Source organism: Talpa europaea (assembly GCF_964194135.1).
Source record: "Talpa europaea genome assembly, chromosome: 15".
NCBI lineage: Eukaryota > Metazoa > Chordata > Mammalia > Eulipotyphla > Talpidae > Talpa > Talpa europaea.
In genome coordinates this window covers 77,806,721-77,828,710 of record NC_140083.1, presented here as the reverse complement: position 1 = coordinate 77,828,710, position 21,990 = coordinate 77,806,721, and the positions used below count along the sequence as shown (strand labels likewise).

Here is a 21,990-nt window from a genome sequence, read left to right as displayed (position 1 = left end):
TTGAATCTTAATATTTTGTTAACACAACTAAAGTGGCTGATATTTATCAAGTGTTTACTATGTGTTGAAGGTGAGTTAAGTGCTTGACATGCCTTATCGCCATTAATCCTGACATGTATTACATGACGATCCAGTGCACACTACTGTTTCATCTCTTTTTTACAGATGGAAAAACAAGGAGTTTAGTAATGTGCCTTTGATGCAGAAACCAGGAGACGCACACCCAAGCCCGTAACGGCTACAGAGACCACGCTCCTAACCACGACGCTACGCTGTCTCCCTGCCTCATCTCTCCGCCTCTTCCAGAGCCTCACATCTGTGCTTCTGAAACTAAAGTACGCAGCCCTCAAGGAAACTTTACAGGCTACTTGAATTTACAATGTAAATACAGCAGTAACTAACAATGATAACAACACTAGTATTCACTGAAAACTTTCTACAGGACAGGCGTTACAGACGCATGCTGTGAACTATCACACAATTCTTCTAGGTGGTAAGGCAGGTGCAATTATTATTTATAGGTGAGGAAATGGAGGCCTCTGAGAAGCTAAGTAACTTGCCCGATACGGAGAAGCTGACAGAGGCCAGGTCACCTGGCTTCCGCATCTAACACTCCTAGTAAGCTACGGTGTGAAACCCGTGTCCCTCAGAGACTTGGGGAAAGGAAAATTAGTCTTTAAATTTTTTTTATGCACCTGACAGAAGAAATCCTACATTGTGGTTTGAAAATAAACAAGGATGTTTAAAAAATAAAAATTTTAAAAACACAAAAATGGATATAATTTGGAATAGACTATGAAATATATATGAATTAAAAAATTTTGTATTTGTGTATTTTGTATTTGCTCCTTTTAGCGCCATTCCTTAATAGGGGGGAGCAGATAAGATTTGCCCATTCTCATTTAAGGGAATGTCAGAGGGCAAACCTGGGTTTAGTTCTAGTTTGGGTACCCAAGTCTCTCAGTCCTGAGCTCAGTCTCCCCCTTCTGTCCACTGCAGTCTTGTACCTTACGAAGAAAAATTAAAACCTTTTTAAAGATGAAATTCACCATGGGAGAAAGGTGAGTGCCACAGTTCACTGACTTCTAGAATGTGAACCTTAAGTATTTTTGTTGACTTTTCAGAACACAGAAATGATACGTACCTCTCCAAGGTGAGAGTCTCCAACAGGCCCTTTGGTCTCAGGGTTAACAATAACCACTTTCACTCCAGGTAAAATCTAAGAATTGAAGAAAAAGCACAAAGATTGGGTTCAGTTCTCTCTAATGACCTGTAGGAAATGCAGTTCCCGGCCCTGCTCGCCCTCTAGTAAGTGCACAAGGGAGGGCGCTGAGGCGGCTCTCACGGGACCATCCTCCGTGGAAACGAGTGTTAGGCTCATCCTCAGAATGCGGGAACCAACCAGCCTCCCATGTCTTCAAAGGGATGAGAAATGTCAACCCAGAACCACAACATCAGAACTTGTAACCCCCCTTTTTCATGATCTCTCTTGCCCACAAGAGCGACACCAGGGAAGCCCCTGAAAACAGGAAGGGCAGCAGGGAGAGATGACCAAGGAGGCCTCTTAGTCAACAGTGAGCGCGAGAGTTAGAGGAACTAGATGTGACAGCAAGAACGGACAGCGGAAGCTGCAAAATGGGTCCTGACAAACATCACGGATTGGGGCCTCCTCGTGAGGAGGGAGCGGCGGCCGGCTGAGAACGGCTCAGGGCCTGACAAGCCTTCCTGGTTGCCAGCATTGCACCCTTTAGGCCGCCTTTTTTAACCTGGGTTTCTAGAGTATGGGATTACTTGAAAAGAGCTGCAATGATGACTGGGTCCGCACATCTGGACCAGGCATTGTGCTAAAGCTCCTGAGGCGTCCAAACACCAGCTGAGGTGGACGTAAGCTTGGCCAGGAGGTGAGAAGATCCTCCCGCCTCCACTTCAGAGCAAAGGGTGAAACGGGGTAAGTCCCCCTTGGGGTTAATCCACACAGGGTTAGACATGATCCCTTTTGTGATTCCCAGTTTTCTCTTCCAGAATTACTCGAAGGGATTCTTGGGCATCACCACTCTCTTAATGGCTCAAGCTGATATTCTGCCACTCTTAGTCCAACACTGCTACAGTTGTGTGTCTCCGCGCCACCCCCCCCTTCACATTGAAACCTAATCCCCAGTGTGATGTAGGAGGCGGCCAGAGTGTCAGGGTGACTACAGGTCACGAGGGCTGCGTGGATCGCGACCTATGTGAAGGAGACCCCGGAGGTTTCTCTCGCCCGCTCTACCTGGTGAGGACACAGTGGCGAGACGGCCGCCTGGGAGTCAGGAATCCCTCCCCGGACACCAAGGCCCAGTGCCGTGAGCCTGGATGTCCCAGCCTCCACACACAGATTATTCCCTGTTGTGTTGAAGCCCCACACGCAACCGTATTAGTAGTTACAGTAGCTCGAATGAGCAAAGACAATAACTAAATGTCTCCTTGAACATGTTAAAGCTTCATTCTAATCTTGGAATCCTACCCTCATAGAAAATCACTCTGGAATCTTTCATCTGTTTCCCATTTTGGGTTCCCTGTCAGCAGTACATACGGGTGGACCTGCCCTGATCCTAAACCACAGCCCTATCCGCCAGCGCTGTTTTTCTCCTCATAGCATTTATAAAGATAAATTGGCTTTTTTTGGCGTTGCTCATCACACCACCTTAAATGTAATGAACATTGAATTTTGCTGGCTTGTCTAATAAAGAGAACACGTAAGCCGAACTCTTTTTTAATTGTGAAAATCAAGAAGTTTAAATCTAGTATTCGCTTAATCTATATACCCACAGGAATTAGAAAGTACTGGCTAAGTTGAAGTTGTTGAATAATTTCCAGATTTCAACTAAGACTTGCCGTGGGTATCTGTTGCCCTGGGTATATCCTATGACTTCAGATTTGTTTAAAATGAGCTTCTCTACACAGAGCACCTGCCCAGTGGTTAGCAGAACAAATTACCTTTCCAGACTCTGAGAGGAGTAAGCTCTGGGGGGCACCCCGTTCCACAAGCCGAACCCTGCAGAAAAACAAATTTACTATAGATCAGCCTTAAAAAAATGAATTCCCATCCACTGGCAGCTGTATGCCCGCTCCCCAAGGCCTCTGTCTTGTCTCCTCGTCTCACACTAGAGCAGAGATTCTCACACTCAACACTACTGACATTTTGGATCAGATAATTTTTTCTGTGCATTACAGGAAGTTTGGCAACATCCCAGGCCTCTCCCCACTAGATGTCAGTAGTATCCCCTTGTTGTGACAAGCAGAACTGTCCCCAGACATTGTGAAATGTCTTCTGGGGAGCAAAATCTCCCTCGGCTAAGAACTGGGGCACGACAGAGCAGCTTTGCCTGTGCAGGCTGGGCCGGTGCCGCAGGGCACACTGGGATCACGGCGGGCCTCGGGAGAAGTCGCCAGAGACCTCAGGCTAGGTGTCCCCCGTTAGACACCGCAGACTTCAGGGAAAGTGTTGCTTCAGAAACCCGACACTGCCTCTTTGAACTCGTCCCATCTCCTCAGCTCCCGGGAGGAAGCTACAACCCCCCCCCCCCTTTCAGCTTAACGTCTAAGTGTACCGCCTACCAGCAGCTTTGAGGCTGTGAAGACAAAGGGCACCCCCTCCCCAGCCCCCCGGGAAGTCCCAGAGGAAAGAGGGAGAGGGGTGGGGAGGTCCATGCACTGTACCTGTCGTGCCTTAATGATTTCAGGTCTACATACACGGTCGTTGGATCAGGCCCTGAGGTTCCCTAGAGAAAAATAAATCAATACATTGTTCATTTAACATTTAAAGAAACTTTTCATATTTTACATTTTCAAATCAGGAAATGGATCATTTGGCCACATCCATGAAGAAGGAAAGCTATTCCGAAAGCTGCCCCCTCTTCAAGGTGAGGCGCGGCTGCAGCAAAACTCGAAGACTCACACCCTGGCTTCACCTCCCGTGTCTCTCCCTCTCTCCCTCCCTCCCGGGCAGCAGGCCCGAGGCCCGAGCCCACGGGCCGTGGCAGCGCTGAGCGGTCCCCAGGCGGAGGAGAGCGAGGAGGAGACAGGTCCCAACCCAGCGGGTTTCAAAACCAGCGCTGGCCGGGGCGGCAGCAGGTGTCGCGCTGCTCGGGAAGTTACTCGCCCGCCGCCGCCGCCGCCGCGGGGCACCTGTATCTGCGCGCTCCGCAGCCGAGCTGCGCAAAATCAGATTCGGTTCCTTCGTTACTTCAATCTCTTTCCTGTTATTTACATACCAAGAATAACCCGGCAATGGTTGCATTTGGGCTAAAGAAACGAATACGGGCTTTTGTGGTGCTTTTTTCCTTTGCAAACATTATGAAACAAAATAAATTATAAATTCAATATGTTGAATTTATAAAATAAATTCAAATAGGACTCAAATCATCTAGGTTCATCTTCGCAGGCCAGGAACTCTGCGTTAGCCCACGGCCTGCGAGCCCCCGGGCAGCGCCCTGAGGACGAAGAGGAGCCTCCCCTGCGCGTGGCGCCCGGCAGCAGCTGCGGCGGCCCCTACGGAGGGACCCTGCCAAGGGTCGCACTGTTCGCAAAATGGCAAGTGGAACTTAGCGTGAAGGCTCAGGCCAGGCAGAAGCAGCTGGAGGCCGCCGCTGCACCACACCCCGCACACCTCTTTCCCTGTTACCACGCAAGGGTCAGCGCAGTCACCTGCAAACATATGGCTACATTGACTCTGGACCCGAAAGTGGTGCTGACGGCCCGAGGCGACAGCCCGATGTCTTTGAAGAGCTTGGAGAAGGACTGCTGCAGGGCGATGCGCGGCCGCTCCTCCGCCACCACCACGCACGTCCGGATGCAGGACAGGTTGATCCCTCGGGTCTGCAAGACGGCACGCGGCAAGGTTACCGGGCCCCGCCGAGCCTGGACCGGGCGGGGCCGCTGCCCTATCCCCGCGCTCACCCCGGACAAAAGCCAAATGTTTTGGGAGCACGCCCAGGCATTCCACCACCATCATGACCACTGGCCAGCGTGCTCATGCTCTTTCTCCTCTCAGAATTGCTGGCCTCTGCACCTGTGTGACTTTAATCCTCCCTATTCCAAAATGGAGACCTGGGGCTGAGGGAAAAATCTAACTGGAAGCCTGGAGAGAGACTCTCGTCTGTTTCATTTTTAGGGTCGCAGTTCTCTTCGCGGCAGCATTCCGTGTTTTCTGACTCTCACGTGCCAGTCACACTCACGATCCCTGTGCAACCTTTCCCGGGGGGGCGGCCCCCAATAGCTAATACTGAAGCTGCACATTCTTTTGGGAAAAATCTCACTGGCGGGTACAGTTTCTCTTATCTTTAGGTGAAGCATTTCCATTCAGCTTCCCAACCAGAGCAACACGCAGATTAAACTCCAGACGAGTACATGAAATTAGAAAGTAGAACAAAAACTCCCTGAGGCTTCCGAAGCCTCAGGCTAGAAATAAGCAGGCAGCTATGTCCGTGAACCACAGCTCGGCCCTTTGGCTGCCCTCAAGCGCAGGCATGGCGACCAGCCCAGCCCCACCTGGGATCACCGCGACCTGCTCCATTTCCTTAAAGCCTCTCGGGACCGGCCCCTTGCTACGAAGCACCTTACCTTCAGCACCTCCACTTGGTTCCCAAGCCCTTTGGTGCAGAGCTCCATGACGGAATAGGAGCAGAACGTGTCCCTTATCTTGTACTGGCTGACGGTGGACAGCCAGAGGAAGAGGTTGTTCTCCAGCTCCATAGGAGGAATTAAGATGGACTGGTGGCCCGAGTAGACGCTGCCGTGAGGAAAGAGAAGAGCGACGTGAGCGACTGATCCCAGACACCGCGATGTTTCAGAAACCATCACTTCACAAATATGGACTGAAGATGAAGGACAGTGTGGGGTTGTATTAGTTATAAAAAAGAATAAGGCTCGTTCCTATACAAATCACAGGATGCAAAAACTTGGAGCAGGCTGGAATGCGCACTAATTTACTAAGATGTGACTGAAGAGCCAAATCACAGAATGAAAAGTTCCAACTGGGGTGTGCGGCGGGGCGGGGCGGGGCTCCACTGCAGCGCCGACACGGAGTTGGGAATGGAAAATGAACCACGATTTGACAGTGGCTGGAGAAAGGCTGGGCCGTGGCGAGGGCACTGCAGAGAGAGGACGCGTACACGCACAGGCAGGGAGGTGTAAAAGCACACGCTGTTTAAGGCTGTCAGCAACAGTGTTCCCGTCTGCACTGCTAGGGCACAGGACGCGACGGGGAGAGCTAAGTGCTAGGGCCCGAGGGCAGCAGCCAGACTGACTGAAAGGGCTTGATGATTCTATGACGGAGTTCACACCTCCCCAGCAGGCCATCACTGCAGCTTTAAGCTGCGGTGACACTAGCAACACGGAGGTGGGACTGGAGACAGGAGACAGAGGCTGAGACAGGAGAGGCTGCAACACGGCAGCCAGGACGAGGAGGAACTGCAGTCACACGCATCACATGCATGATCCCCTGCCACGATTCCTCAACTTGACTCACAAGGACCCCAGGACTCCTGCATTACAAGAAATACTGAAATTGTGGCCCCTGCCTCTGGAGATCTAAGTAAGTCTGGGGAAGGCCCATTCGCTTGTAGTTTTTAAAAGACTCCCAGGTGATCTTTACGTAAAGATAGGTTTAGGAACAACTGAGTCAATGACGTGACATTTAATTGGATGAGAGACATCAAGAAATAGAAGACAATCCCCCGGCTCCTGGTCTGCGTCTCTCACCGAACGCTCTCATCCTAGCTAACACGGAGACGTGGAGGGGTGCGGAGACACAGGTGTCCGTCAAACACACGTGGCGATGTCTACCGTGGAGGTAGAAATGCAGTTTGAGGTAAGGCTCCCTGGTGGAAGGCGGAAGAAGTGGGGATCTGCTTTCCCATGAAAACAATCTGACGGGACAAATGGGCTGCTCCGCAGTCACGCTGTCGCCCTCAGATTCCTTCCTGCCAAGCCCAGGGTGCGCTCTGGCTGTCGAAGCATGACATGCTTCACCCTCGCTCTCCCTCCTCCTTGGCTCTGCTTCTAACATGAGGATTAGGATGGAGCAGAGAGCAGGTAACAAGATCACTGTCCTTTTGTTGAAGGCCTAAAACCAACATTAGAGGAACAAAGGAAATCCCCCCAAAATAAACAAACACCAGCAACGCATTAGAAGCACCAATTCTGGTGACGTTGGCATTTTCTCAAAACTTTACCAAATGAAGGGAGCAAGGAGAAAGGGGAGATGGCTCTAGCCCCCAAGACAACCCCACGCCTTTGGCTTCTTGGCCTCCCCATGCCTACCTGCAGAGACACCAGAGGGCAAAGCCAAGTCCACAATAAGGGTCAAGGCAGATGGCGATCTGCCGCGAGGAATAGAGCTCGCACTGCAGCTTGATGGCTCTGCAGAGCGCGCTCACCGCGGCGTGGGACATCTGCAAAGGAAGGACACGGGCCGGGGATGAACTGGCATCTCACGCAAGACCCACCCTGTTCATTTTGAGAAGTTTCCATTCCCTCAAACTCCTCAAAATGATGTACCTTCTTCATTGCTTCACAGCCTAATCCAACTCAAAACATTTTTGTTCACTAGTCATTCCTGAGTTTTATAAAAGAGGAATTTGATCTGGTACTGGCTTTAACTGTAGCTCAGAGTTAGCTTCTGTGGTAGGTTCAGAACACTTCATAACACAAATTCCTTGGGATAACTTATTCCGGAAGAGCCAATGCTTTAATTTAAATATAGCAGGGACCCTTGATCCTCCGCCTACTGGTCTCTGGCACGACCAGCTGGCCTCTGCATCTGAAGTCCCCGGGGCAGTGGTCATCTTTATTTTCTGCAAACCTGGCATTTGCCCCGTGAATGTGTCAGGCCACTCTACCTTCACTCCTGTAAGCATGCCCGTCGTGGAGACACTAAAATCCAGATAGGCCAACATCTCAGGAGTCGGGGGTTTATACAGCTGAGGTAACCTTTTCCTGGGTAAATCATCTGCAATAAAAAGAAAAAACCTGATGTCAACCAGACACGGGACATGAAAATCAATGTTTTTCAACCAATGTTCTGTTTCTGTGGCTTTGCTAAGGTCAAATTTAACTTCTGGGATTTGCTAAAGCTTAGGCTTCTCACATCTAAGCAGCTCAGATATGTGGGGGTTGAAGATACCACTAGACAATACAAACATGCAACAGGCTGGTCAGCTAGCCGCAGCTGCTAGGGTAGTGGTGGGATGTAACACAGCAGCTGAGAACACGGACCAAGGAAACAGACTTAAGGAAGAGTATTCAAATCCCAGCTCTGCCACTTCTCAGTGATGTGACCTTGGACTTACTTAATCTGTTTCCGTCTTTCTAAAATGGCCACAACACCTACCCTCAAAATGGAAATTAATTCACATGAAGCATTTTTATTATTTTTTTGGGGAAAGATTTATTTATTTATGCATACAAGAGCTGGGATAGAGGCCAGAGGTGCGAGGGGTGAGAGGATTCACCAGAGACAGGGCGGGGAACAGAACAGGTGGATCTACTGAAATACACTGCTGAGGGGAGCAGCGGGTGAGTCAGGAGAGGTTTGGTGCGCCATGTGGGTTGCTCCCTGGCCGGGGATCGAACTCGTGCTGCAGAGGCTGCGGGCAGCTTCCTAGGTTGCATCTTAACCCCTTTTGCCACCAGGGAGGCCCCCACATAAAGCATTTTTAAAACAACTCAAAAAGCTTCAGTTGTCATCAAGCTGATTTCAAGTTAAGCTTCATGATTTATGGTTTAGGACATGTTACATTAATCATGGATTGCTTTAAAAGCTGGACATGTCAACATGTTAACATGGCAGATTTTTGAGACTGATAATCTAGCATTGGAATTGTTTCCCCTGCTCTTTATAATACCTCTCCATTATTCCCAAATTTGCTTTAAAAGTAGATAAAGTATGTTCAAACCTAAATCAAAAATGTGGTTCAACTGGCACACAACAGCCACAGATACATGGCCTCCCTGCACTGAAATCCACAGAGATTATTCTTGAGAGGGGCACTGTGTGGTGCTCACCGAAGACAGGTAGGGAAGAAATGAAATGGTTAAGAGGCTGGGATGGAGCCAAACTGACTGGGTTTGAATTTCAGTTCTGTGCCCCAGTTTTCACATTTGTAAAGTGAGGATAAAAAGAGCACCTATCCACCAGGTCGGGTGTAAGGGCAAAAGCAGGTACTACATTTTAGATGACTGGCATGTGGAAAGGGCACAACAGAAATCAGATGTTGTTATGATTATGTGTCGGCTTTTTCCATGATGTCATTTAATCTTTACAACCCCCAATTTTATAGACCGATTTGTCCAAGTTACAGAGGCTAACAGATGTATCGGGATTTAAACCACATCTTCTTGACCCCAAAACCCACGTGTATTATCCCTTCTTTAATATGACTAAACCTAAATTTCACGCACTTGATGGGTTTCAAAGTGCTTTCACATGACAAGCTTTTTTTTTTTAAGTTTTTCTTTTTTTTTAAGATTTACTTTTTTATTTGTACAAGCACTGGGTACAGTCAGAGGTGCGGGAGGGTGAGAGAATTCACCAGAGCCAGAGCGGGGAGCAGAGCAGGCAGAGGGACAGAGGCACACTGCTGAGGGGAGCAGCGGGCGGCAGGAGAGGTCTGTGCGCCTTGTGGGACCCTCCTCCGGTGGCCGGGGAGCAGCCGGGGATCGAACCGGCGCTGCAGAGGCCGGGCGCAGCTTCACAACCCAGCACTCAACCACTGCGCCACCGGGGAGGCCCAACATGACAAGCTTTTGATATTCTTAATAAACACACGAGTCAGACAGCAGTGGGTAGCATTTTAGGGAGGGCAATCTCAGATGAGGTTATACAGGCAGTGCTGATCTCAAACTAGAAGCAGAGTTTTGACTTCAAGTCAAATGCTGTTTCAACTATTCCACATCTGGAAGACACGAATCAGAGATTTTCAATACTTTACAGGGCCCTCCATGCACACTGTCGCATCTGGCGTAAACCTACCAAACCATTTAATGATGACAAAACACTTTGTTTCAAGAGTTTTTAGCATACTGGTCTCTGCTGCTTTGGATCTGGCTGCTGTAGTACCCAGCCCTTCAGAAATATAAGCTGACTGGGTATTAAGTTTCGCCTCTGTTTTAGCATGTGGAATGTAATGCAACCTAAAAGCTGTGTGAACAGCCTTGGCCTGAGAATCTAGGAAATTTCAGAGGTGAATGTTCCTGCTCCCCAACAGTTTGGAGACGTCTCCCTTTCACCTGTGTCAATGATGGTTGGCCAAGTTTTCACATCCACAGCTGCCGCTGCCTCTCGGGACCTCAGCAACCTCATCAGTGTCTGGGTGGTAAGAATGCAGGCTGCTTTGCTGACCTAGAACACAAATGGACAGAAATAAGCACCTGGCTAACACTACCTGCACCTGTGCAGCATTGCAGACAGCAGCGTCAGTGTTTAAAGAGCACACATAGGACAGAGCCGGTCAGTGCTTTCCCTGACGTTTATCCTGGACTGTGCAACACCTGACTGTCTCACAACGACAGACTGCTCACAAGGCAAGTTACTGTTGAAAATGGTAACTCTCCAACATTCCACAGTTATCTTAGTATTGATCTCCCAGTTTTTTGATTGCATGAAGACCATGATAAAATAAAAATACAGAGTTTTGTAGCGCTCAGGGATTGAGGAGTCAGACGATCATGTCTGAAGGAGTCAATGTTTTGCAACAACTTAGTGAAGGGCGAAACTTGCTAGCCCGAGAGCAGAGTCTAAACGTGAGAGACCGTGTGCTCACAGAAACTGAGCTTCCTGCGCGCTTGCACATGGAAACAAAGGCAAGGTGCCCGATGCCCCCCATAACTCTGTCGGTGGAAGGGCACCCCCACTCCCCTCTCTGCTTCTCCTCCTACTTTGCAGAATACAACAAGACAATTTGTGGAAATGAACTTTTCTAATAAAACCATCTGTGGCCAGCATGGCTTTTATTTATTTTCACTGGACCATCCTATGTTCCCCCCAATGTCCCTGAGAGGCCCTCTTGTCCCTCTCTCCTCTCCCTCCCCTCTTAACCTCAGAACCCTCATGGTGTTTGCTAATGTTCATTAGTTTTTCTAAGTATTTTACTTTATCAAATCATGTGCTGTGCAAAATGACTACTATTTCTTTTTCATTCTGACATACCGTACTGTGGATAATTCTCCCAAACTTGCTCCTTTTTCCTGAAAATAACTGCACTTTCCTTTCCTGATGGAAAAACTGCATCTCCCTGATCCCGTCACCCACTGGTGGACATTCGGGCTGCTTTCATGTTCTAGCTATTGTCGACAGCGCTGTAATAAACACCGTAGGGCCTACGTATTTTGCTTGGATGGTTTCATTCTCGTCGACTACATGCCCAAGACCCCAGTTTCTGGGTAGAATATATTCCCATTTTTATTTTTCTAAGGTGAATCCAGCCTGCTCTCCGTAAGTGGTTTTACGTTCCTCCCCTTGGTTCCCCTACCTCTACACCCCCTCCAGCACTTGTTGGTTTTATTTATTTTATTCCTTTTTAACATCTCAGGGATATGAGATCGTTTCTGCGGTTTCAAATTTCATTTCTCTCATTGGACGCAAAGATGAACATTTTTTCACATATCATTGGCGCCTGCTGGATATTCTCTTTGGCAAACTGCTCATATCTCATTTACTAACGATTGTTTTTTCTACTGCTAAGTTGTGTGAGTTGTTTTATATATCTTGAATATTAACATCTTATCAGTTACATATTGTGTGAATATTTTTCTCCCATTCAGCAGGATGCCTCTTTAATCATCTATTTTCTTTTGCTGCATGAAAGTGTTTCATTTGAGGCACCCCAATTGTTTATTTTTGCTTTTGTTTCCCTTGATAAAAAGGCCAAGTCTCCAAAATTATCTTTATTATCATTTATGTCACAGAACATATTACCAGTGCTTTCTGTTACATATTTTATTGGTCTTTTACCCAAATCTTTAAAATATTTGTAATTAGTTGTGTGTGTGGAGTTAAGAGAGTGACCTAACTTCATTTTTTTATGTGTGGCTTTCCATTCATAATAACCTGGGTTATTGTGAAGAAATAGTATTAGAAAAAGACTGAATAGGGAAAAGAAAATTTTATCAAGACTTACTAATGATAGCCTTAGCACCTACATGTTCATGATAAACGTGCAGAATTCTGTAACTCACCAATAACCACTTTCCCATACTCCTTCACTGAATAAAACTGGCCACTCTGGTCAAGTTAAGGAAATAGAGGTAGTTTTAAGGAGACAGATTTGACTTCCCAACTCAACAAAACTTGAAAATTAGAAGACTCCTCAGTTGTTTAAATCTGGATTTTATGAGCTGACAAGGCGAGATATACCGGTACTTACATCCACAATCATGCGGACGGTGGGCAACGTGGCAGTGAGGTTCTGGGCATGAGGGGGCCGGACGGTCACAGGTATGCACCCCGTATACAGGCAGCCATAGAATGCAGCGATCAACTCGATGCCTGCAACAGAGTCACGTGCCTGCCTAGTATCACTGAGAAACTAACAGGCAGATCTTCTAAAACCTGTTTATTAAATCATGTACCAGATGGGTTATTCAGATGACAATTTAGCAGAGACAACTGAAGAAATTTTTTAAAAGTTAAGGAAGAACATGTAAAATAAGATGGATAAAGAGAAGCCAGAAGTAAAGGAAACTCTTGAAAGATACTTCTAGAAGGTATTCTGGCATCATTATTTGATATACTTAGAAGAAATAACTGCAGAAATTAGGGGCTGCTTAACTTAGGAAGCAAAAGAATAGGGAAAGGAGAGATGAAGAAGGGCTGGACTTCAAGATCTAGAAGGCCCTTATGTGAAAAACAACTAGTTTGAGGGAGGCAAACATGACCACATGGAGACAGCCCTGTGACACTAGGACATGGTGCGTGGCCTCCACAGTCGGGGCTCTGCTTCCCCTCCTCACTCACCAGGAGATGGAAGACAATACACAGGAATATTACAGGAGGGCCCCTTTACCAAATGACTTTCTAAGAAATCTTAGCACTAGTGTAAATAAAACAGGACAGTAAGAATCACAGAGCAAAGGAAGTACGGGAGATAAAAGACCAGCGAAGGCCTGAGACATGAGAAGGTGACAGAGGACTGACGATGCGGGAAACTCAAATACTTCAGCTAAAATTTTGAATAGTTATGCCAAATGATCACCACATAATTCTAAATCTCTCTTAGTATGAAAAACAGATTGTTGAATTAAAGCAAGGAAGCTGAAAGCAGTAATTATCAAAGAATAGTAAACATACGGTTAACATAAAGAATACTGAATCAAAAGACTTCATGCTTTTGGAAACTGTGTGACGTGGTCCCATTCCTAAACACTCCCAAAGCATCTCTTCTGAGGATTTCCAAAAGTTGTTTCATTCATTCAGTATTGACCGTTGTGCCAGGCACTGTGCTGGATACAACAGTGAGACAGACAGGCCCCAGCAGAGCCACCGGGCTACAAGGCTTGGGGGTATGGTGGGGTGGTCTTGGCTTGCACCCTAGCCTGCACGTGGTTGCTTCCAGAGAGGGGTGTGTGCACCCTACACAGTCATACGTAGCATCCCTGAGTTCCTGTCCCCCTAGAGTCTGCAGTCTGGTAATGGCGCTGAAATCCGGCCCACCAACACGACACTTACCAGGTGGATAGAGCAACACCACATTGTCTCCTGCATTCAGATGACCCTTGTCACCAAGCACTGATGCAATCCTCTCCGCACGCTTATGAAGCTGAAGGCAGCTCGCTGTGCACACAGTAGTTCCCTTTGAACAAAAGAAAGTATAAGCTAGTCAAGACTCAAGGAAATAAAGCACAATTAAAGCCAGTTTCCCACGATAACAGCAAGGCTTGTGCCTGGGAAGAGCATCTCAACAAAGCATCAATCCCCGGGAAAATTTCCCTGGAACCAAAGGTGTATGTGCTATTTCTTTTTATTATCAGTATCTGAAGGTAATTAAGGAATATCAACATTATTTTTTTTTTTTACAAATTTATTAAGCTTTTTTTTAAAAAAAGATTTATTTATTTATACAAGCACTGGGTATAGTCAGAAGCGCGGGAGGGTGAGAGAATTCACAAGAGCCAGAGCAGGGAGCAGAGCAGGCAGAAGGACCGAAGTACACTGCTGAGGGGAGCAGCCGGGGATTGAACCGGCGCTGCAGAGGCTGCGGGCAGCTTCGCAACCCAGCGCTCAACAGCTGCACCACCAGGGAGGCCCTATTAACATTATTTAAATCAAGCATATGTATTTAAATCCCCTGTTCAAGGTAGTTTTAGAAACACATTGGGATTTATTTAAAGGAAGAAACAAGAATAGAGGGAAAATAAATGAACTGAAAGCAGGAGGAAGGCAGAGTGAGGTCAGGACAATAAATGATGACCATCTAGTCCCAAGTACTTGCTACACATAAAACAGATTTGAATAAACAAACAAATCACACCCCAAAACCAGAAACCACAAGTTTGCTTGTAAGTTTTCTAACAACAAGGTGTAAGCAATAACAGTGAATGCAAGTCCACTGTAATAAAGACAGGCAGATTAGGAGATGACCAATCATTCCCAATCCTGAGGATAAGTTCTCCTGTGGGTTTTCATAAATGCTCCATCCTTATCTGCAATTCAAGTTTCACAGTTCTGGGCCTTTTGAACCCTTTTCCCATGAAAGACCTAATACACAAATGGGATTATGAATGTGTAGCTTAATGAAAAATTAAAAGCAAACATGTGAGAACTAGCGTGACATGAAAAAAGACCACCACACAGCTCAAAAGCATGGCATGGGTTACCTCACTCAGCTTCCTATTTCCCTCCATAAGAAACAACTACCTTGATTTTTTTTAATGTTAATCACTGATTTCTTTTCCTTTATATTTTTACTATCCATGAAAAATTGGGGATTTACTACCCACAGAATTGAGCTGCTATACTTCTGTCCTTTGTTTCTTTCTCAACATTATCTTAAGAGTCATCTTTGCTGCTGTGCGTGTCTAGTTCATTCATTTTTGTTGCTGTATAATAATGAATGTACAATTTATTCACCCATTGACTGCTGATGGACACTGGCATTCCTGTACATAGACCCTGGTGCATAAATATATGAGTTTTGGTAGGATACAGACCTAGAGATGGAAGTGCTGGGTCACTGGGTACACATATCCCAAACTTTACTGGATGATGTCAAGTTATCCTTTGTCTACTATGTCAGTATCACACTGTCTTAAGTGTCATAACTTTATAACTCAAAAAAACATTAAAAATAAGTTTTACTGTGTCACTCTTTTTAAAAATGTGTTTATTTCATTTATATAAAGTAGTATATATTCAATATAGAAAATTTGAAAATATAAATATAACCCTTCTAGTAAGATGTAAACACTATTAACATTTCTGTGCATGTTTTCCTGGCTTTTTAAAATTTATATATTACATATATAAATTCACATGCAACATTAAAAAAAAAGAAAAGAATATCATACTCTACTAACTGCCACAGGTAGTGCTAATAAAATCATGTCCTAGAACATTTCTCTTTTGGGTTCATGGTACAAGAGCAAATTAAACTCGAGTAAAATAATTTTCTGGGTTTGAGGGAACAATGTCATATGGTTACTAAACTTCCTGGTGGCCTGGGCCAGCCCAGAGTAAATGTTAGAATATGCAGAAGAATAAATAGATTACATGTCCTCTAGTCATCCACATGTAATATTTCTCTAACCAAGAGGCAAATTCAAACTCATGCTCACAAAAAAAAAATCTGTGGCATGGATTTCGCAGGGCCATAACGAACTGTAGCCAGCTTAGAAGTGAACAGGGGAGCTGACATCCTCTTACTGAAATGAACCCATGGACTTGAAGAGAAGCCCACTTCACGCAGAGGTGGGGCAATGAAGTCTCCAAGTTTTCCATTCTAGAGCACTGCTTCTGAAGGAATTTGATTACTTTTCACTAAGACGTACAGCAGATTTCCCTCATTACAGTCTATCACTGAAGTTCCTAAAGGTGTGTGTTACATGCACATGCGCACATGTGTTACATGCGCACGTGCACTCACACACACATTATCAGAACCAAGAGGGCCTCCATAAGGAGGCAATTTGGATAGGTTCCCTAAGAGAATCTAATAGGCCCTCCAGGCTTTTCCCTGCTGGTGAGAAATACTGCTATATTCCACGGGCACAGTACTTTTAGCCTCTGACTCAGCTATTAAAGTAAACGTCCACAGAATGCATTATTTTAAAACACAATAATCTGGTGACCCTCCACTAAAAGATATTAAATACATTTTTATATAATTTTCCATATGTTTTTTATCTGTTAGCAAAAAATCTTTTAAGTCATGTATTAAAAAACCTGTTTTTTAAAATGTTGATTTAAAGCCATTTTCTCTTTGGCAGAAATTTTAAAAATGTCAAATTGGATAAAAAATTTGATGATGTAATGCCTTCTATACATCTACAGATCTAAGTAACTGCAACGCTGGCCACACCATTCCTATCAGACCTGAATAAAGAGAACTTGATTGTAACAAGAAGAGACAGTATTAAATAACACTCCATCGGGTCTCATTTCGACCTTGAAGTATTGCACAATTTATCCTCATATGTTAAAACAAGGAGAAAGCTATAGCTACTTCTTCAAAGTTGGCAACTGAAATTTTTCTGATGAAAGATCAAGAATGCCTAAAATACTCTGACAATAATTAGCTCATTAGAGATACAATTGGATTGTTAATACCTTGGCATTTAGCAGCATGAAGAGTACATGGTCAGGCGTTGCCTGGGCTCGCCACTGTAAAATCTCGGCCAGAAACTGGTGCTAAAGTCACGAAGCAGAAAAAAAGAATCAGAGTCAGCAAGATTTAAAAAGTTACCTTAAGTGTAAGTTCTGTCCTTAACTTGCTTATAAAAATCAGTGCTCTGGAACGCTTACCTTTCTCACTAAATCATTCTCTTCAATTTGCCCAAGGTCTCTCCCTGCAGCTTGTGCTATACGTTTTCCAGCAACCAGATTCCCAACCATCACAGAAGCAGGACCGACACCTACAAGGAAAGGCAAAAACCAACTCTCTGGAGGTGGAGATGGAGCCAAGTAGCCCCAAAGCATCCCAGACTGACCCAAACTGGTTCAAATGTTCATACATCAATTCAGTGCTCCTTGAGGCACTGGGAACACAATAGAAGAAAACAGCTTATATTCTACTGGGGAAAGGCAACCAATAAGTACATGCACAAATAAATACTGTCAAGTAGCAGGAAATGCTAGGGGAAAAAAATCCAGGATAATGGGAGACAGAGAGATTGGAAGGGAGCAGGGTGAGTGGAGCAGGTGGGCTCCTGTAGGTGGGTGTAGGGAGGTACATTATTCACTGGTTCCTGTTGATAAATAATCTCATTTGCTCCAGCCATACTACCCTTAAAGTGGGCTTAGCAGTAATGAATATTGGGCCTGGAAAAAAGGCTGCCATCCATGAGATTGCAGGAATATCAGAAGATTTTCATTAAATTGTGGGATATTCAATAAGAAAACTGGCCTGGATTCTTCAAAAATGTCCATGTCAAAATAAGGCTGAGAAGTCTAAATTAAAACAACACAATAGTCAAATGCAACGTATGACTTTGACTTAACAGTGGATTTAAAAAGAAAAATTCAAACATAAACAAGTGGAAAAACCTGAATATGCAGTATGCATTATTTGATGATAGTATTATATTAAAGTTAAATTCCTTAATTGGATGATGGCATTATGGCTGGTAAGGAAAAATTTAAGAGACTATTTTGTTTTTTGGGGCTACACTGTGGAAATACTCAGGGGCTAGGTGTCATGCCTGCAATTTACTTACAAAGTTTGGTATGAAGATGTTGTTTGGTGAATCTAGGGAAAGGTATATGGGTCTTCATTACACGTTTCTTTTAACTTTTCCCCACGGATTTGAAACTTCAAAATAAAATGGAAGAACTCTCCTCTCTCGAGAAAAGAAGTGCTAGGAATTGGATAACTTTCTTAGAGGTTACTTAAAGGTTAAGATGCTACTGTATCAAACTAAGAAGATGGCTAAAAGATAAAATTTATTGCCAGCTGAGCTTTTAATAATGCTGATGCTACACTTGGCTTACTAAATAATTTTTATTTCTAAAATCTGTTGGTTCTGAATGTTGGTCCTGTTGTTTCCAGCTGAAAGAAAAATCACTGAAATTATGCTTTTTAACATTTGAGGAAGCTGGGAAAGGGTGTAACTGGATTATTTGGGAACTTTTTTATAAGTGTGGAATTATTTCAAAATGAAGTTAAAAAATTAAACATCAACTATAAAACTTAAAAAGGAGATAATATTCCAGCTCTCTGACTGCTGAGTATTTTTGGTCTCCAAAGTGTCTATTGCAATTTTTAAGTATAATCTGCAAAATTCCTTCCTAGGAAACTACATAAATTATAGTTACATGAAGGTGGAGATAGCCTTTTATAGAGACAGGATCTCAGAATATTTGACTATGTAAGCTGTCCAATCCAGTAAAATTAATAAAGATGTGACATTTTAAAAAGGGAAATTTTCAGTGGCGCTTAAAAAACAAAAAAATATAGCAGCAATTTTCTTGAGTTCCTTATGTGTCATTTCTTGAGTTTACGGGTCACAGAAAATGAAAACATAACGGAAAGCAGTAACATCTAGGGGGCTTATTGCTTACTGCTGTAATATACCTTTTTATTTTCCCCACAAAATTGTAAATTTCCCTTGGAAAATATTGCTACTCATCAATTCCAATATTTATTCTCCATTGCTCCCTAATAACAGAACTGCCACTTTTCAGTTGGCCAATGCCTGGAATAAAGACTGTATTCTTTAGTGTGACAACAATATATAAGAAAGAGGAAGTAATCCACGAAACTCTAGAAAATACAATGAAACAGGAAGGGTATTCCCGTCTTTGCCTTTTTTTCTCACCTGGAATGCAGAAAGGATGGCCGGAGGTCAGGAAGCCTCACTGGGCCCTGACTCTGTATGTGAAGGACAGCTGTGGCAGAGGACTTCATTTTCTTAACATGCTTTCCTACCTGCCCTTGCTGTGATTACACGGGAGGAGCACACTGCTCTGCTCCATTCACTTTGGGCATGGTCTCACTTGTCTCAGACAATGAAATGTGAGGAGACATGACACAAACAGAAGCTTGGATGTGTTTGTATGGCTTGGCCTGCCTTCATGCTTCTGCCATCTGCCTTGAGAAGAATATGGCCCAGGTAGCTGCTGGTCCCAAGGCGAGGAGACACATGGAACAGTGAACCCAGCCTTCACGCTGGAGCCAAGCCAGCCCCTGTCGATCTCAGCCAAACTACGTCTTATGAGTGAAAAATAAAAGCTTGTTTTAAGCCACTGAGTTTCAGTGTCATTGTTATGCAACCAAATGTGGGAAGGTTAGGAAGGGAAGAGAAAGTGTGGCATTTAATTATATTTCTGTAAGGTACCTTTTACTAAAGATAAACATGATGTACAATAATAAAATATAAGGTAAGGTTGACTCTTTAGCATGTTTTTATGAGGGTATTAAATTACTGTTACTATGATCCGCAAATAGTTACTTCCATGATCTGCTGTGTGAACTGCTTACCACAGTTATTTAGATGTAACTGTCAGTTCAGCAACTAATCTTATATTTTATTATTGTACATCATGTTTAAGCCACTGAGTTTCAGTGTCATTTGTTATGCAGCATACCTATAACAATTAATGAGTAACAACTCACTAATCCTAAGGCAGAACAAAAAGATGGGAAGCTAGAACACAATGATTGAGGAATTACCATCTTATCCCTGGACTGCCTAGCTCTAGATTTCTTTTACCTGAGAAAGAAAAAACTTGTCTCTTAATACCTTTTTCATCTTCCTTTTTCTCTTTCCTTTCTGACCTCACTCCTACCCATCTTCACTTTCCTGTATTCTTAACCCCCAACCTCTCATGCTATGCCCACATCACCCACATCTCATCAATGCCAGGATTTTCAAACTGCTTTGGTCTGACTCATAGGCACCCCATTAAGATCTTAGAGGGCAATCAAAATGGAGAGCAAAAATACAGACTCCAAACCTAACGCTTTCATCAGACTGTTGCTATACCTATGGGGGCATGGAATAAACCTTTCATGTAGGTTTTATCATTTAATAAAACTGGTTGAAATTTGACTAGCAAAACAGTTTTAAGCAGCTACTATGTCTCTAAGTAGCATCTAATGTGACATCAAAGTTTTGTTAAGAGAATCCTAGATTAAATACTATTTAAATTGATTTCACCTATATGGCAAATAAATACATGACTTCAGTGTAACAGGATTTGAGGGGGATTTGTGTGTTTTATACATGTGTAAGATATTTAGGCAAACAATGTGTTTTGAAGAGATTTCTATTTATACATTTCTTGATTAGTAATGTACAGACTTTTTGATTTTTAACTACCCCTTCAGAAAATTAGCCTCCATAAACTCCTATTTCCACTAGCAAAAACTGATAAATATACAAAGCCAGCATATTACCTGGTTGCTTTTGCCGGGGTTTTGGCAAATTGGTGACACACGTATGTGGGCACATGAGGATATTGCAAGGATGCAGAGAGCCCTCCAGAAAGAGCTGTTTAGTCTGAGATATATGGATCCCTCCTAGTGGAGTTTTGGGCAATGTATTGGCAGGTACCAGAGCAAGACAATAAACACCAACTTGATGAATGCTATCAATGGCCTAGAAAAAACAGAAAGAAAATTATTCAATGAGATTAATTTGACTACATTTGACATATTCCTGACATACTCCATTATTTCACTTGGATTTTCTTTTTCTATCTATTCCAGGTCTAGAATCTGTTAATTATTAAAATCTCATATTCAGTAATGGCAGAAATTAACAGAAGGGGTAAGCATGGACAAAGGTACATACTGGTCTACACATCCTAGTATATTCTGTCTTGTGTGATAAGGTCAAAAAACCTTGAAATTTGTTTAGATGCTTTTAAGATTTTAGCTGTCTAACACTGGTCAGTTAAATAGAGGCTAAGTTGTGGTTTTTTTTTTTTTTTTTGGAGTTTTGACTTTCTTAAATGATTCATGAGTTGGCAGCATCCCATCAAGTATTTTTATTATGACTACAACAGAAACTTTGTAAATAGGCCTCTGCTTAGGTGGTTCAAGAAGTTACCAGGAATCCACTCTGCAAACCAGGTGTGGCCCCTGCTCACTGGGCCATGAAGGCCATAAGCTCCCTCAGTGCTTCTGCAACTATTGTGCCAGCTGTTCTTGTTACTATGTACATAAAATTTAACTAATACATCAGTTGATAAAAGATGAGTGCAAAAAGAGTTATGTTTTAGAAAGATTCATTGAAGGTGAGCTCCTAAAAAACTACTATTCACAGGTATGGGCAAGTTAAATCTAAAAGTCCCTTTACAAATACTTATATTCTAGACTAATTTAAAAGAAATGAAGCTAGAAACCAAAGACAATATGTTTGGATGTAGTTTACAGAAATAAGTTCACCTGGCATATAAAATGACAACATATTGGTATGTTTTGTATTAAAATATAATACTCGAGGGCCTCCCTAGTGGTGCAGGCAGTTCAGGGCAGCACTGTGAAGCTTTCCGCACCCTCTGCAGTGTTGGTTCGATCCCCACCTGCCACAGAGCAACCAAAATGGTGCAGCAGACCTCTCCTGTCTTGCCCTCTTCTTCCTTCAGCAGTGTTATTTCGGTCATTCTGCCTGTTCTGTTCCCCACTGTCTCTGGTGAATCCTCTCACCCTCCCGCACATCTGGCCTGTACCCAAGTTCTTGTATAAATAAAATAATTCTTAAAAAAACACACACACACACAAAAGAGTGGGGGAAAAAAATAAAATACAATACTCAAAGAATTTCTCATTTTTTATGACTTTCTGCTTCACTTATCTT

At 43.9% G+C, this 21,990-nt stretch overlaps 1 protein-coding gene across 2 annotated transcripts in view; it reads right to left on the bottom strand.

The window, feature by feature from the left end:
* The window catches only part of DIP2B (disco interacting protein 2 homolog B), a gene marked incomplete at both ends in the record, with an annotated part of 180,658 nt that overhangs the window by 3,170 nt on the left and 155,498 nt on the right, over nucleotides 1–21,990 (bottom strand). For both annotated transcript variants that reach the window (XM_084256214.1, XM_084256213.1), the window contains 13 exons: nucleotides 1,145–1,219; nucleotides 2,974–3,031; nucleotides 3,697–3,758; nucleotides 4,684–4,854; nucleotides 5,599–5,767; nucleotides 7,300–7,430; nucleotides 7,878–7,987; nucleotides 10,267–10,378; nucleotides 12,402–12,523; nucleotides 13,703–13,826; nucleotides 16,799–16,879; nucleotides 16,994–17,103; nucleotides 20,586–20,787. In XM_084256214.1, coding sequence (XP_084112340.1) covers nucleotides 1,145–1,219; nucleotides 2,974–3,031; nucleotides 3,697–3,758; nucleotides 4,684–4,854; nucleotides 5,599–5,767; nucleotides 7,300–7,430; nucleotides 7,878–7,987; nucleotides 10,267–10,378; nucleotides 12,402–12,523; nucleotides 13,703–13,826; nucleotides 16,799–16,879; nucleotides 16,994–17,103; nucleotides 20,586–20,787 — 1,527 coding nt within the window. The remainder of the gene's footprint in view (nucleotides 1–1,144; nucleotides 1,220–2,973; nucleotides 3,032–3,696; nucleotides 3,759–4,683; nucleotides 4,855–5,598; nucleotides 5,768–7,299; nucleotides 7,431–7,877; nucleotides 7,988–10,266; nucleotides 10,379–12,401; nucleotides 12,524–13,702; nucleotides 13,827–16,798; nucleotides 16,880–16,993; nucleotides 17,104–20,585; nucleotides 20,788–21,990) is intronic.